This window comes from Prunus persica, chromosome G1 (assembly GCF_000346465.2).
Source record: "Prunus persica cultivar Lovell chromosome G1, Prunus_persica_NCBIv2, whole genome shotgun sequence".
NCBI classification, from domain to species: domain Eukaryota; kingdom Viridiplantae; phylum Streptophyta; class Magnoliopsida; order Rosales; family Rosaceae; genus Prunus; species Prunus persica.
In genome coordinates, this window is record NC_034009.1 from 14,434,827 (window position 1) to 14,451,862 (window position 17,036).

The following is a 17,036-nucleotide window of genomic DNA, read 5'->3' on the forward strand; positions in this document are numbered from 1 at the left end:
TGCATACAAATACAAATGAGTATGTTGTTGTTTTCAATTTGTCTAAATGAAGAGAATGTGTATAATTGTTCATACCAAATACAGAAATACATAACATGCCATGCCATCATAGATTTCATATTGTTCAATGAATACTATTCCTACTTCTGTGTGTTTTTCAAAACAATCATTCATAAGAAGTTCCGTACATATCTTGAACTCCCTAGTCGAATGAAGTGCACAGGTTTCCATGGCCCGATCTACACATTCCCAACATAAATGTTTGTGCTTTTTGTAGCGTTTGATCAAGGGGTGAAATGTATTCACACCATCAATTAAAGATGGCAGAACGAGTTGAGACGTAAGTGAAGGAGAGAGAGGGAGATGGAGGATTTTCTGCTCCCGTTACAAATTGGATATGGATCATCCACTCTAATATTAGCACCATAACAACTCTCAAATAGTTTTGCCCCATTGCTTTTACACACATTAATTCCTTTTGAAATGTTTCTTCTTTTGAAACTTAATTAGGTTTTCAGATTTTATTTATACTTTTTTACTAATCAAAATATCATATAGCAATGTTAACTCTTCAGTTTTGAATTTGTATTGATCGAAATTGAATGGGAGTGACTTTAGGATTTGTTGTAACGTAGTGTATAAAAATATTATAGACAATGCATGGAAAACACTAAAAAGCTAATTAAATTATTTTGAATGATAAACATCTGACCTTTGCTAATTTTTTGTGTAATGATCGTCCTGCTGTTGCCAATTATTTATTTGGGTTATTCCCTTCATGGGTAATAAATTTAGAAAAATGGAAAGTTTGTTGGGTTAGAATAAGGGTAAATTAGGAAAAATTTTATTAAAGTGTTGTTTATCTCTCATAATAATGTCATCGAAAAAGTAAAAAATAAAAAATTAACTATAGTTAAATCCATGAACATGTGTCAACTTTTGAGAATGATGATGAGCGTACACCTTCGGTTAAAGTAATGAGCAAAAATACTCTCGACCCATTAGGGTCGAATCCTCATGAAAATCCTTACCCGTAGGGAAAATTGTCATCCCTACACATGGGCTTTCTCATTGACCTATAACCAACAAAAGTATAAACCTAATTGAGCTAGCCCAAAACTAAAATAGTTCATTTATCATATGTTGATTACAAAAGATTTCCTTGAGTTAAACCCACTATAAAGCAAAATGTTTTGTTATATTTTCGAATAACCCTAAAATTGCTCGCATTAAGAATTTTTTTTCAAAACATAACAATCACATTTTAAAGGGGCATATACGTAAAATAATAGTTTATTTTTAATATATATATATATAATTAAGAAAGAAAATGAGCTTTCATATTTAACAATAGTTCTCTATAAATAAAAATTTTAAAAAGAAAAACTTATTGGCATGTGCTGACGTCACACGCATGTTGAGAGACTAATACAATACAAGCACATGAATGTAATATCTAATGCATGAGACTAGCTATCGTTGATCCAATATCTAATGCATATGCATGGCTACAACGTTATTTTTTTTACTCTTAGCTATTACAAACATGGCTTTATTTCACTTGTGTTAATAGTTTTTAGGTATTTGAATGCTAAGATGAAGTGAACATATGAAGCTACCCATCACACCCTAGTACACAATTATTTAACTTTTGTGTGGAAAAATGAAGTGTACACAAAACTGACACTTTCTCCCTCTAACATGACACTTTCGAGTTAAACCAAAACTATCGAGGAGTGTTCTGCTTTTCTACAGCCATAACAAGTTACTTTCAAACAAACCCTAAATTACTGTGATTTACAGGGAGGGATTCGAACTTGAATGCAAAGGGGCGAGCACATTGCCCTCACCATCGGCATACTTCTACAACACCACCAAAAGATCCAAAAAAGCCGTTCAACAAAGCGGTTGGCAAACCATCAGTCCACAAATATCATACTATCAGGCGAAATATATTAGCTTCACTATAAATATACTACACAGATAATAGAGGTAAGATTTGCTGACTTCTTCTTTCCTGTAAACTTAGGATGGCTTTGGTTTCACCAAAGTTGCATTGAACGAGAAACTTTCATGCTCTTTATACCCTTGGGAACATTGAATAAGAGAACTTTATTGAGCTGGAAGCATAACTCAAATGATGTTTCCCGACTTTGCGAAGTAAAACAAGTTCAAAATAGTCGTATAGTCAATTCCACAGCAGCCATCTGCATCACCAACAAAGCCACAATCCTGCTGTAACCTAAATCCTGTAGCCTTGGTGCTAGCTTTCACATATGAGTAAACAGGATGAGAAATGGGTTGGCTAACTTTGCAGGAATGTAAACTATTTTGGACTGTTATGGTTAACAGCTAAGACATTTAACTCATGCCGATGTTTTGACTTGAATCCGGATCACCACTAGCTCCTGGCCAAAATGTGCTTGATCACTAGTTCTTTAGTGTTCCAGCAGGGTCTTAAGCAAGCACCTTGCTGTTTGCACACTGATATTTATCACTAGTAGTGACTCCTCTCCTTAGTGGGTCTTTCCATAACTCCTTGGTGCCTTTCCCAATTGCAAATCTTAATAGTGATCATGGCTAGTGGATCTCTCATGGCGATGGGACTTGTGCCGCTTGTGAGAACGATCATCCCTATCCCTCGAGGTCCTCTTGTGAGAGCGCTCTGCTCTGTCAATGGAGCTCCTGTTGCGATGGTGTTCTGTCTCAACAGAGCTCCTTTTGAATGAATGGTCCTCTGGGTCCATAGATCTTTTGTGAGACCTTTCTTCCTTCTCCACAGGACTGCTTTTGCGCGTGTTCGCTCCCCTCTCCATGGACCTTTTATGAATACCTTCCTCCCTATCCACAGAGTTCCTTTTCCTTCTGGGTGGGGATGGGACCTACAAACATAAATAAGAAACAAAGACTGATAGAAGTTTCGGAGTAGAGGTCTGGTAATGCTCCAAAACTAAATTATCTAGTCTGCTTTGAGCAGTTGCTACTATATGCTGCAGAAATTGGGAAGAACAATATACATTCATGAGGAACCATACATGTACTCCACTAGTGTAGAAACTATAAATATATGTATGTATATATGTTATTTCAAAAGTTAATTAATTTGTATCTACATATCAAATGTTTAGTTGAGCTGAGATTGTAGCAAATGCAGGTAAGTATGCACCTAATTTATGACGAACCATACATGGCTAACAGGGCCAAAAGAAAAATACCTGATAGCGTGACATGTATCTTCCTTCTGGAGGAGGTGGGATCCCAAGTCTCTCTAAATCATCATACGGGATTGAACGCCTGGTTACCCGGAAAAATAAAAGGTTTAGAGTCATTAACACCACAAACAAAAGCACAATGTAACTTTCCATAACAAAACTATAAAAGATTAAAAATTTAAATGTATGGCCTCAGAACCCTAGATTATCTCTGCCTAAGCTGAACTTCTAGCCCCTGGTTACACTTTAACCAACCTTGCTTGCTAAGGGAGTTAATAATTAATGCTCCAGTGGCTTGCCACAGAAACAGGGTAGAATGCAAACTGAGAATCTTTTCACTTAGTTCTTCCTCTTCCCAAGAAAAAGCAGTCCTTCCCATCATGTTTCTTGCCCATTAAATATCTAAATAGGATTTTTAAGGCACTATGCCTACACTTTAAACAAAGAATAAATTATACAAAAGGAGTAAGTTCCTAAAACCATTTTAGTACAACAGTAAGTCTGAAACTCTTCTTTCCTCCTCTTCTGACTTAAGGAGCATGAAAACTCTATATCTGGCAAATTGAGATAGAGCGACGAGTGTAACAACTAATTCACTACACGTTTATAGAAGAGTGCTGCTAAACGAACCCTAAAATTAACTGAGTACACCCTATTATAAAAGTATATATTGAATTACTGATTTACCCTAATATAAAATGACCAAAAAGGATATATGGAATTGTGAAACAAATATAATTTTAATAAGTACACCCTACTAACCATATTCAACCCTAATCAAAAGATTGCTTGTCCTATTGTGTTTTAACGAAAGATGTGGTGATTGCAAGAACTTGGAATTGCAAAAAAGTGTCAACAGTTTTAGTAGAAGCATAAATCCATATGAAAAGTCAAAGATTTATAAACACTATTCAAAAAATCAAGCTAAAAATCAATTATAAAATAATGCTACAAGTATTAGGGTGTATCGGGGTATCTTTGGTAGTTTTATAGGGTGTACTTAGTTAATTTTACATTTTAATTAAAATATTAGGGTGTACTTAGATCATAGGGTGTACTCAGTTAATTTTAGGGTTCGTTTAACAGCACTCTCATAGAATATGTTACATCTAATAAGGAAGTAATGCATACAGGGGAGCTCGAAATGGTCTTTCACGTCCTCCGAAACGAAGTTGTCCAGATTCCTTCTTACCACCAAGACCCCCTCCTGGTGAAAACAACAAAAATAACATGAATTTGATCTATGTACGATAAACTTGTAAGAAGAATGAGAATATTTAACTGACCTAATCTTCTTGGAATCCACCCTGGCATCAACTGCTGTCTGTTGTAATCAACTATAACTTCAGAATCATCAATAAAGGAATGGTGAGCTTCCTGCAAAAAAGCAACTAACTTAGACTCACCATAGACATGTTATGATATATGCTGATCAAACTTTCATAAACATTAACACCCCCACAATAAACATATGTGGCTACTCATAAGACTTGAATCTAATCTGCCCTATTAGTTTGCCCATCAAGACTTGTTTTCTGTTAAACCTTCCCGAAGTTTCACTTCACACTTAAGTATAAAGACCATTTTAGAAAGTGATATCTAATTCGTTCAAAGAAGCAAGGCGCCACCAATACTGTTGCATTAGGTAAACACATGTTACCTAATAGCTGTGTTTAGAAATCGAGCAGCTATGAGTGAGATATGATGACAAGGCATGTGGATATAACTTCAAAAATATTAGTGAAGGACATGTACATGAGAACAAATTCATGATCATTACCACAGTGTCAAAGTAGAATTCCCCAATACATAAAGATGGACACATATATGAACAAATTCCATATCATATTAAGAGTGGCTAACAAGTTGCAGCAGCACCTTATATGCACGCTGCATCTCCCTTTCGGTTTCATATTCAACAAATGCATAGCCGCGTGAGGCACCAGTTACTGCAAGAAAAGTAACAAGAAACTTATAAAGGTGAACCCTCATAGTATTACACTGTCAAAAAGAACAATTTTTTTGCAAACCATATGCATACTACTAAACATTTGAAGTTTTTTTTTTCCTACAAGTAGAATAATTTTATGTAAGATTAGAAATTAAGTTAAGCCTTATAAATTTTTCAAAGCAAAATTAAGAAGCTAAGCTTACCAATGTGCCTGACCAAGCGCAAGTCCTTCACTCGACCATACTTGCTCAAAGCCTGAAAACCCAAATAGAAAATTCATTTTCAGACCAAAATATTCGCACAGCATTGGGTTTCTAACTCTATCGACGACAATTGAAGAACCTTCTTTCTCTTTGTATGCTTAATTGTCTTGGGAAACCAAGCACAGAGAGAGAGAGGTATGGAAATGACCTTGCGAAGAGATTGTTCGGTGGTGAGGTGAGAGAGGTGGCCGACGAAGAGGGTGCAATAAGGGTCGCCGATAAGCTTGGGATCGCCCAAGGGGTCATCTGCAAAAGGGGGAAAGAGTTATGGGGAGGAAAGTAGAAATAAGAAGAAGTAGAGGAGGGAAGGAAAGAGAGTAAGTTTACATACAGAGGCCAGCGGAGGAGCAAAGGAAGGCTCTGTAGACAGCGTTGTCGTGAGGGAGAATGTCGGTGCCGTCTATGCTTCCCGCTTGAACCGGATGATACGCCTCCGCGTAGAACACTGAGTTTACATTTACGTTCCGCCCACTCATTTGCATTTGCTCTCTCTCTCTCTCTCTCTCTCTCTCTCTCTCTCTCTCTCACACACATACACACACAGACACATTGTATTTGTGTAGAAGCAATCGAAAAAGAAAACAAAAAGTTCACAACTGGGTTTCGTGAAAATATTGTTTGGGCCCATTTTGTACCAGCCCACAATTTTAGTTGTGGAATTCTCTAGACACCCCGATCTTACTCAAACCACCCTTACTCTCTCTAAACTGTGTTTTCCCCTCTTGCTGAAGCTACCGCCCCCACCTCCCAAAAACGAAAAATCTCAACACTGGGATGGGGTTGGGTGTTTTTCTTCTTCAATTTTATTTTTAATGGGAGGTAAAATGGGCATTTCGGGTAACGAATTGCGGAGTTTGTTTTAGGAGATAGAGAGTGACAATAGAATTCTCTTTTACATGAGTTTTCTGCAACCACCTAACCTTAAAATCCCCAAGTTTTTTAAAGCCCTGCATCATACTTCATGCACATATGCCGCAACTTCTCATACATCAAACTTAATCCATTAGGCAAGGAAACTATAGACCTAAATAAACAAAGGCAAGTTCTTTTTCAGGCAACTTGGATAAGTGTGTGAAGGTGCATAGTAAATTAAAGAAGAAACATTCATCAAGATGAAGACAAGCTTGGACCGCCTGAAGACTGAAAGTTCATGAAGGTTAGCAAGTCCATGAAAATGAATTGGTGTGCAACGATATTTTCAAACCTACAGAAATTTTTTTTGCAATCTGTATAAAAGGTGCCAATCTGTAGCTACAAGTCAAATTTTTGCAGACTGCACTCTAGCATCTCAAATCGAGTTAACTGAATCCCAGCAAATCAATCACTATTGTTGATGAACAAGATTTCAATGCTTCAAAATCCCAATTTTGTTCAATAAGAAATACTTCAAAACGCCAATTGATTGCCACAAGATATATAGAGTTCATAAAACTCTGGATAGAAATGTATCAAAATCCACCAAACTCTACATTGACTCATCCAGTAAATTACTTTGACTAGCACAATAAAAATATCAAATAACAATAAAAGGACCCAGCTCGGTCAGCAAAATTGTCAAAATCTTCTAAATCTGGAATACCAGAGATGCCTAGAAAACTTGAAAGACTTGCATTAGCACAGGCAACCAACATGTATGTCCCTAGGCAAATTAAAAGGTTCAAACTAAAACAAATCTCATGCGAAGCCAAAAGGGACAAAAGTCTGGTCAATGAAGTGTTTATGCAGCAGCACCAGCACCCTTTCCCTTCTTCCTCTGGAGCTTCTTCATGTAAAACTCCAGTTCCTTACCTTCCAAGATGTACCTGATAAAATATGAAAGATACAAAATAAGATGATGCAAGAAAAAGTAAAATTGAAAATATTAACACGAGGTATTAGACTCACCCATCAGCTCTGCCACATTGGCCTGGACGGGAAGATATGCAAGCAAGCAATCTCCCACCCCCAAACTGCTCTTCAATATGGCCGTCCAGGGTGCGACCTTGCTGACGCTTCTCAAGCTTTCTCGCAACATGGTTACTCTTCTTTGCTTCCTCTGTAGTTGCTTCTCCCTCCTGCTTATACATATATGAGATGAAACTTGTTAGTAATTAGCCTACGACATGCAATCCTAGAAGCAAAAATACAAAAGATACAAACTATGCTTCTGCAAAAACCATGGACAGGCACATATGAGTTTGGTGGGAAACTAGGGTAGAGTAAAAATCTATATGCATTCAATTTTACCACCAATAAATTGGACTGTAAGATTTTCCATCATTAACACTTCTCACTGCTCCCACAACACAATTCAAGAACCATGTGCAGGTAGAAGTCAAAATGCAACAGGAAAGAAGTGAGTGGCCCTTATTTTTCAAACCAAGTTGTTCTAAAATGACAATGATGATAATTAGGAAAGAGCAAGGGCTCAAGTTTATCCTAACCAATAACCCAAAATTTACAAGAGGTAAACTGAATTCGAGACACCAAAATCCTTAATAAAATCTACAAAGAAAAATATGGCAAATAAAGGTATTCACAAAACAATTACCTCTGGGGTATCCTTCTTAGCAGCAGCAGCAGTCTTCTTCTTTCTGCCAATTTCAACTCCGTAATGTTGAAGGTACCATTGCTTAAATGGAGCTGCATCCACCTGGACAATGGCACTTTTCACCAGAGTTTGGGTTCTAACAAGTTCATTGTTTGAGGCATTGTATACAACATCCAGGAGACGGGTTTTACGAGTAACAGCTTCACTACCCCATGAGAAGTTACCAGTATCCAACCTGAGAGCTCTCCATTTCACATTGCCTCCCCGCACACGGATTCGCCTAACAGTCTTGTTGCTTGAAAGCTTAGTATTTGCAGGCTGACGGCCGAGCTCATACCTGGATAAGCCAAAAAGATTGAAAACAATGAGAAAAAAAATAATCCCCAATTGATGCACCATGCAAATTTCAACTTGAACCCTCAAACATTCAGGCAAAATCAACAATCTTAGTTCTTAGAAATCCATGAAGCATAAATGATTGATGTTAATTAGGGTTTGTACATGTCTCTAGATGATTAAATATTTGAGTACAGAACCAAATAGCAATTACTTCGGATTTCCCATTCTAGGCAATGTCACGTAGCTTGAGTTCTCTAAGAATGGGTAACGTGAGTATCCCTCCCAAAGAGATTCAATATCCAAACTGATTATTTAAGTTATTGTACAACTACTCAAACATTAGAGAGACTCTTATAAGGTTGATGGATATACAACTGAACTGTCAACCCAAGGACAGAAACCAAGTTTATAATCTCAGGGTCATATCACATTGTCTTTACTGATATCACTGCCTGAAATGGTGTCCCAAGAATACCGATGGGAAAGCACATTAAGAGGACTAACAAACTCCCAAATTCATTAACGGCAACAAAACAAACCATAATGAAATGAACATTGTTTTATCTACAATAGTTGTAAACCTAGATAAGGTAAACTGGATGGAGCCAACTACAAAGATCAAACCTAACAAAAAAACAAGGGTCAAAATGGATGATCAAAAACTAAAATCAACAATACGCATATCATTGCATAGAAAACAGAATAACAAATAAAAAAGAATACCAGTTTAAGAAGGCTTAGTTTTGGGCCAGAGTAAAAGTACTAACAATGGCTGAAAACATCCGTTTCATTCACTAGCATTATCTCTAACCACATCAAAACAAACGAACAGCATAACATAGAAACAGAATACATTCTATAAGACAAAAACTAGTCATGATTTCAGCAAAGAAATCAGTAATTAGTGTAGCAATCACCAATCAACCAGAGATCAAGACCGATATAAGAAACGAAGACCAAATCAAAAACCCAGTAATAATTTCCGGTTACTAACAGATCTGTAGCCTAATCGAAACAAGAATTGAAACAGGACAAAAACACCGCAAACTATTAAAAATACCAAGCAAAGTATAATACAAAAGTGAAAAGAAAAAATAGAAAAAACCAAACAAAGAGTAAACCAAAGAGATTAGGAAGAGAAATGGGATTGAAAGTGGAAGAGCATTTACTTTCTCTTCTTCCTCCATGCCTTCTTCTTGCCTCCAGTGGCACGTCTCTTGTGCATCGAGTCACGTGAGATACCTACAAATTATCACAGACAAAAACCATCAGCCATTGCACGAAAAACACACAGAGAGACAGAGAGTGAGAGGGTCTGAGAGGTACCCATGGTTCCCGACTGGAGAGAGAGAGCTTCGGTGAGTTGAGACCGCGAACGAGCTCTCTCCGCTGCGCTTCGGCTAAAGTAAACTCTCAACCCCTCCTTTGTTTAAAAGAGGCTGACGGTCAAAACCCTAGGGCAATAATATACGAGCATCAAGGACATTTTCGTCCTTTTTGCTACTCTCTCTTTTTTTTTCTTTTAAATTTTTTTTTCCCCTTTTTGAAGCGTTTTTTATGAGGTTTGTTTTTCTATGAATTACTAATTAGTCTTTTTATTTCAATTAGAAAACATTCCTTTTGTTTATCAATACTTATGTTGGATTTTTGTTTATCAGTTGGAATTCAAAAATAACCTATTAGGTAACCCCTAAAAGAAAGAGCATTTGTTTTTTTTTTATACAAATGATATTGGGGACGGTGGGTTTTCTACAACTACAAGTCAAGGTTCGATAGACGAGATCATTGATTTGTAAATCAAGATTATTTTCCACTTGGCTAGCCCCATTGGCGTTTGTTTGCACCCACTAATTTTTTGAACTCACGTGTCAATTTCACTCTTTCAATTTTGAAATTCAATTTTATTAATAAGTTATTATAATCTAGTTTCACCATCATTTCGTTTTTAGTTTTTAATTTTTGTTTTCACTTTGAAAATTGAAAACTAAAAACATGTTTAATAATCATTTTCCTTTTTCTTTTTTTTCTTTCATAGTGAAGGTAAATTTTTTTTTTTTGGGTCACTTTTTCTCATTAACCAATTCTACATCATCATACATGTATCGCACTCTAGTCCCAAATCCCGTTACATGGGACCTTTCAACTTGGACATGGTCGCTTGACTCTTGCGTTTGGCCACAGACCTGACTAGAGCCTTGGGACCCTTAAACTCACCTAAGGACATCCAGATCCGAAACACCAAAATTCCATTGTGACTTTGAAAAATGTTACAAAATCTTTGTACCATGTATTTTCATTTTATAACATCAAGTTCAGTTGACCTAATGAAATTTCATTTCGTTGTTTCAGTGTCACATAAATAGGTGTTACTTCAAAGTTGTATTATTACTCAACTAAGTTAGATTTCAAATTATGATACGAAGCTCAAACCTTGAGCAAGTAGACCCACCTATTACCCTCGACCACTCCACAATGACTATTAGACTCAGGCACATGGCACTAAAAAATAACAAAAACTTAAAACAATTAACAAACAAGTTTCAAACATTTTTCATGTTATTTTTTATTTGAAAACTGAAAATAATTACCAAACAAGTTTATTGTTCTTAGTTTTTTACAAATGAAATTTGAAAATAGATAACTAAGGGCCCGTTTGATAACCATTTGTATTTTAGTTTTGTTTTTTTTTTTCATTTTTTTTTTTTTGCTAGAGTATAGAGGAAAATGAGAGTGAGAATGAGAGTGAGGAAGAATTTGAGAAAGAGGATGAGAGGGGAGGATGGGAAGGAGAAGTAAGGCCATCTCCAACCTAATGGGTGGAAAGCCAAATTATGAGTTTTGAGTCCACAAATCTTCTCCAACCCATGTATTTTGGAGGGTGGAAATTTGAGAAATGTCAAATTTGGGGTGGAATTCCAATCCAAGTATTGCCTGGACTGATATTTTATATGGGCCCAAACTCTGCTTTTTTTAAATCTGGCTTGGAAGCCCACATGAAGACGAAAAACTGTTGGGCCCCGCATGACAGGTTTGCTGTCTGGCCAGCAAGTTGTGCGACACAGCTGGTCCTTGTGTAAGCTGATTCCAACGGCTATATTTTCAAAAGTTGTGCTGTGCTGTTTTTTTATATTTTATTTTATTCCAATAGCTATATTTTACATTAATGATAAGGATTAATTTTAGGCAATTTGAACGATTAAATTTCACATCCAACAACTCAAATTTAAATCCAACGATCAAAATAATATTTATAATTAATCTAAATCAGAACCAACCACAAAACTTATTCCAAACTATATAAATAGCCATTCATTTGGTAAATAATCCACCCAAAATCTTTTTTTTTCCTTTCTCCCTTTGTTATATTTTTTCATTCTACTTTCATTCTTGTTGAGAATGGCCCCAAAACCCCAAAGAGGTGTGAATTGAAAACCACAAGAAGATGAAGCATTGTGCAAAGGGTGGGTTTCTATCTCTGAAGATGGGGCTATTGGCACGAATCAATCAAACGACTCATTTTGGTTGCGTTTGTACCAAAAGTTGTGGGAAAATGATCCGAGCATGAGCGAAGCCGGGGTACGATCACCGCAAGCTATTGCTTCTCGGTTCAAGATCATCAACAAACAATGTTCTCTATGGAAGGCATGTATGACAAAGGTCAATGCAAGGCATGTGAGTGGCTCCAATTTTGGGGAATGGAGGTACCACTAGCCATACACGGCTTCAATAATAGAATAAAAATTTCGCAAACATTCAAGGGCTGTAAATTCACCCAATCTACAGTACTCGTTAGTAGAGTTTGCTGAGCATCCATATGCGAGCATTCAAAAAACAGCCTTTAGCTTCTGCTCTAGGGATAGACTTTGTCATCCACAAACGTCTATCTTCTGGGTAAAGTATGGCTCATGTGCAACAACATCATTCAAGATGCAATAAAAAAACTCTCTTCTCAGGCATAACCGCCTGCGAAAGTCCACTGAGGGATAAAGTGATCTTTCACAGAAGTAGTCCTCCATGAGACTCTTATGATTTTTTTTCTCTTCTGATTCTTATAGCCACGGCCTATAACAGAACCACCATGTTTGGATTGTTGAGCATATTGCTCCAACAAAAATGTATGGTATTGAAGGGTCATTGCAACCCTCTGTTGATGAAGGTCATCATCATCAAAATCATCATTAAAGAAATTTTGTATAGCCTTCCCACGTGAATTCATTGTAAGAAGGAGAATGAGATTGAAGGAGATTGTGTGGTCAATTCAGTAAAATAGCACTTCTTAAATAGACAAGAGAATGAGATGACCTAAATGTTTGAAAATAATTGAATGGAGATAGGAAAAGATAGGGAAAGATAAGGGAGTCTAATAAAGTGAGATGAACAAAGATGAGCAATGGTTCAGAACATGATTGAAACAAGACAAGATGGAAAATGGTTCAAAAAATAATTGAATGAAGATAGGAAAAGATAGGGAAAGATAAGGGAATCTAATAAAGTGAGATGGACAAAGTTGAGCAATAGTTTAAAACATGATTGAAACATGACAATAGGGGATGAGAAATGGTTCATAAAATAATTAAAGAACATAAGTGGAGGTGGGCAAAAGTTTAGAACATTATTGAATGAGGATAAAGGAATCCAATGAAGTAAAAGTAAAAGGAAAAATGGAAAACAATTACGGCAATGGCTTCAATGAAGGATTCGAATTATTCTGGGAATATGTATGGTGTTGTACTTGTTTTTATTTTTAAGTGAAATTCTATTATGTTTTGGAATTTTAATTTTATTAGGTTAAAATGTTTAGAAAATTAAATCACAGATGTTGGAACAAGAATGATGTCAAGAAAAATTAACGAGAAAAAAAATTTAGGGGTTAACCATTCGTAAACAATTTAATAAAGTTGCGGACTCAAATTATGAGTCTGCAAGGTTGGAGGCAAAAAAAAAATTGAGTCTTGAAAATACATGAATAGTTATATTTTGGAGGGTGGAAATTTGAGTTTAACCCCAACATGGTTGGAGATGGCCTAACAAAAGTGTAAACAAAAACTTGAAAGTGAAAACAATTTCAAATAGAATTTTCTGCAAATGGGCTTCTGACACATTGAGCTTAGAGTGTCCCCCTTCCCGGTTCTTCCCTTTGCTTTGCAACTTTTCTTTAAGGAGTCCCACTTCCACCTCCTCATGTCCTTCCCAATTCATATTCATATTCTCACTCTCACAATTTCACAATTTGGCTGATGCCAATCCCGCTCTCTTGGACCACAAGAGTTCAAGAGATTGTGGTCACCCACCGTTGGATATTAATCAAATGGTTTTAAAAAGTTTCTTAAAATGAGTGCAAGAGTGAGTGAACCGTTGAATTTATATCCAACAGTGAGTGACCACAAATCTCTTGCACCCTTATAGTCCAAGAGATTGGGACTGATGCCTTCAATTATTGCTTACTAAATATTAATTTTTGATTTACCAAAAATAAAATAAAAGTAAGTAATAGTTGACTTCAAAAAATAAAAATAAAAAACTCCAACCTCCTCTCTTGGCATGCATTATCTACTTCATTAATAAAAGAACTAGTTGGCTTATAACATGAGTGGAGTGTAACACAATGCTCTAATGTTAAAATTACTCGTAAAAAAAAGAAAAAAATGTGAATCGAAACAAATCTTGGGAAGAACTATATGTAGGTGATAGATAAATATAAAGTAGTGTCAAATAATCAATTTATTACAAGAGTATAAAGCCCCTCATTTAGTTACGAATTCTTGGCAAGATATAACGTATAAACATAATCATAAAGGCCAACAACACCAGAAACACGAACACGCCTATGACTATTCCCATCTCCCAGGTTTCTATCCTTCTTGATTCTTCCGATTTCCAATCCACTGCTATGCCCTACTACTTGTGACTTGTCCTCCCCCTTCATGTTCCTCTTCCTTTGCTTAAATATTTGCTTTTTACCTCTGATCGTGGCCATATTAATTGTCTTTATGAGTCTGCATGCATGCATGGTTAGTGAATATTAATTAGTATTAATGCTGGTTTTCATGCCACACCGCGTTTTATGACCCCGTGGATTAATTGATTCCTTGTTCATTTTCATTTTATCAAGTGTGAGAAGATCTATTATGGAAAAATTCACGAGGAGTTAGTTATGTTTAGCCATGCATTTGCCTCTTTGTTCCTAAGTTTATTTCTTTCCCATATTGTCTATTACAGATTTAAACATAATGAATTAGGTCTAATTCGTATTATACAAGTTGAATATATATTAATATGCTTAAAGCATCCAACTTAAACTAATAAGGAAAAAATTGGCTAAAGTATAGAGGAAAATTAAAACAGTTACCAAACAAGTTTATTGTTCTTAGAACACTTTCAGCGCCCAACCTTGGCGAGGGCAGGAGGGGGCCCAAGCCCCGTTTCCACGTTCCAGCGAACTTCAGCAGCCCGTGTAGCTAGTGGGCTCCATAAGTCTTGTAATAACCCAAAACAAAATATCTAAAAAGTAACAAAATATCTAAAAAGTAGGATTAATATCTTCTAGCAAAAAGACAATTTTGCCCTCGCATTATTTAATAGGGAAAAGTTGACTTTTTGATCGAGAAAGAATTTGGCAATTCCGTTTGGGCCGTTGCGTAGAGCACGGTGAAACGAGTCCGTAGACACGGAGTAGACTCGAATCGGAATTGTAACGAAGAAAATACGATCAAAATACCGCGAAGGGCAAAACGGTAATTTGAGAAAAAGTCAGATTTTTATCTCTTCTCTCTCTCCTCCCCCGTCAGTTTTCTCTCTCCTCTCCTCTCTCTCCTCCCGCGCGATTCTCCCCCGACCTCCGCATCTTCTCATCGACACCCCGGCCACCACAGGCCGGCTTGATCTCCGCCGTGGGTACCGTCGGGACCGTGACATCCTCACCGTTCTTCACCGACCCGCCGCCGACCTGGGGACGCCCGGAACTGGCCGGAATCTGCCATTTTTGCCAATTTTCCAGTTCGAACTTTGAGCTCCTCGTTCTCCCTCAATTCTCCACCAAATCGATCGAGTAAGGCACCAGAGAACCAACGGAACCACATGAGGGACCTTTAAGAGGTTCAGCTAGCTCGGACCAGCAGTGAGTGGACTTTCTTTCATGAATGATTTTATACAAATGAGTTATATAAATGATTTATATACATGAGTTTACATAAATGATTTTATATTAATTTTATATAAAGAAGCTTTTATAAATAAGTTTATCTGAATAAGTTTTATGAACTGTTTCTTTCGAGCATGTTTTGTACTGTTAAATACTTTGATTTACGTGAGGCTTAGTTACTGAAGCTCCAGTAATATAAAAGGTTGAGTTTGAGGTTCGAATCAGATGAGATAGCAGCAGAATTGAGATTGCAGTTATTAATCAGATTTTTCTAAAATTATTTATTTTTGGAAAACCACCATGTACCCGCTCTTTATTTGGTGATTACCCTCAGACGGACCGATGTCTACGGACATCCAGTCTGTTTACAGTTCTGTCAGTGCACTTGACATTGCCTCACGAGTTTCGGGGACGCTCGGACCGTGAGTGCCAGAATTTGCGGCTCGGCAGACTTGGTGTCCCGAGACCTGCCAGAATTTGCGGCTCGGCTGACTCTGTGTCCCCGAGACCTGCCAGGATTGCGGATCAGGCTGACTACGATCCCCTGTATCTTGTCAGAGCGGCTCGAGTTAACTTGGTGTCATCGAGACCTGCCGGCGGATCAGGCTGACCATAGTCCCCTGATTTCGCCAGTTTGCAGCTCGGTTAGACTTTGTGTCGCCCGAGACCTGCCAGGGGATTTGACGGATTTTACAGGGGTACAATTAGGTGGTAGTTTCAAAGGTTTTTGAGCTCTTTTATGCAGTTATTGTTTTCACTCATTATATATCATCTTCTTCGATATTCACGCATGTGTTATATCCATATATCCTTGTTCAGTTATACGAGTATCTATACAAATATATTTATCTATGTTTATTGGAATATCTCGAGTTGAATTATAATCATGCGTTAGATTTTCTATCCCTATGTATTTCAAAACGGGGGTTATTATGTTCTAAATTGCTTTCAAGAACCTTATTTTTGTCCACTCACAACTTTAAACTTGTTTTTCGCCCCCAGGCCGTAGAAGTGCGCAGGATCCACCACCGGGCCATTCCTAGCTTCCGCGCCACCAAGTAAGGTAGAGTTTGTGGAAAAGTCCTTGAAACCCTGTAAACTTTAGAAAATGCTCTGATATCTAGTTTAGTGGAAAACTGGAGCTGGTGAATACTTGGTTATTCTATTCTGGCAGTTGGTGTGGATTTATTTAATTGTTTAACATGTGAAAGATTTTGGGTTTAGTCAAAATACAGGGGAGACTCTGCCGAAATTTCGGCAGAAGTCCAGGGAAAGTTTTCATAGTAACTGTAGCAGGAAGGGTAAAATGGTCATTTGCGCCCGTCAGTTGCCAGATGTCGGACACGCACAGGGCTTGGTTCGAATTCCAAAGTGGAATTGGGATCGAGTCCTGTCAAGTCTGGGCAAGCCTGAAGGCAAGAATAGCCTGAGTTTGCCAACCTTTGCCTTGCCCTTGCCCTTTGCCATGACAAATGGGTGGAAGTGCTCTTAGTTTTTTATAAATGAAAACTGAAAATGGATAACTAAGGGCCCGTTTGATAACCATTTCAGTTTTAGTTTTAGTTTTAGTTTTTATTTTTCATTATTTTTTTTTTTTTGC

The 17,036-nt window shown here is 37.1% G+C and overlaps 2 protein-coding genes across 2 annotated transcripts; both read right to left on the reverse strand.

Annotated features, from left to right (window-relative positions):
- LOC18788865 (U11/U12 small nuclear ribonucleoprotein 35 kDa protein) lies at window positions 1,751-5,976 on the reverse strand. The gene is made up of 8 exons (XM_007226508.2): window positions 5,758-5,976; window positions 5,575-5,672; window positions 5,367-5,418; window positions 5,091-5,161; window positions 4,499-4,589; window positions 4,344-4,419; window positions 3,216-3,294; window positions 1,751-2,882 (listed from the first exon to the last, which is right to left on the reverse strand). Exons 1-8 carry the CDS (start codon window positions 5,906-5,908, stop codon window positions 2,565-2,567), a joined length of 936 nt encoding a protein of 311 aa, XP_007226570.2. The 5' UTR covers window positions 5,909-5,976; the 3' UTR covers window positions 1,751-2,564.
- Window positions 6,797-9,741, reverse strand: LOC18792917 (40S ribosomal protein S8). Its single transcript, XM_007223885.2, has 5 exons — window positions 9,622-9,741; window positions 9,465-9,537; window positions 7,957-8,293; window positions 7,311-7,480; window positions 6,797-7,228 (listed from the first exon to the last, which is right to left on the reverse strand). Exons 1-5 carry the CDS (start codon window positions 9,623-9,625, stop codon window positions 7,144-7,146), a joined length of 669 nt encoding a protein of 222 aa, XP_007223947.1. The 5' UTR covers window positions 9,626-9,741; the 3' UTR covers window positions 6,797-7,143.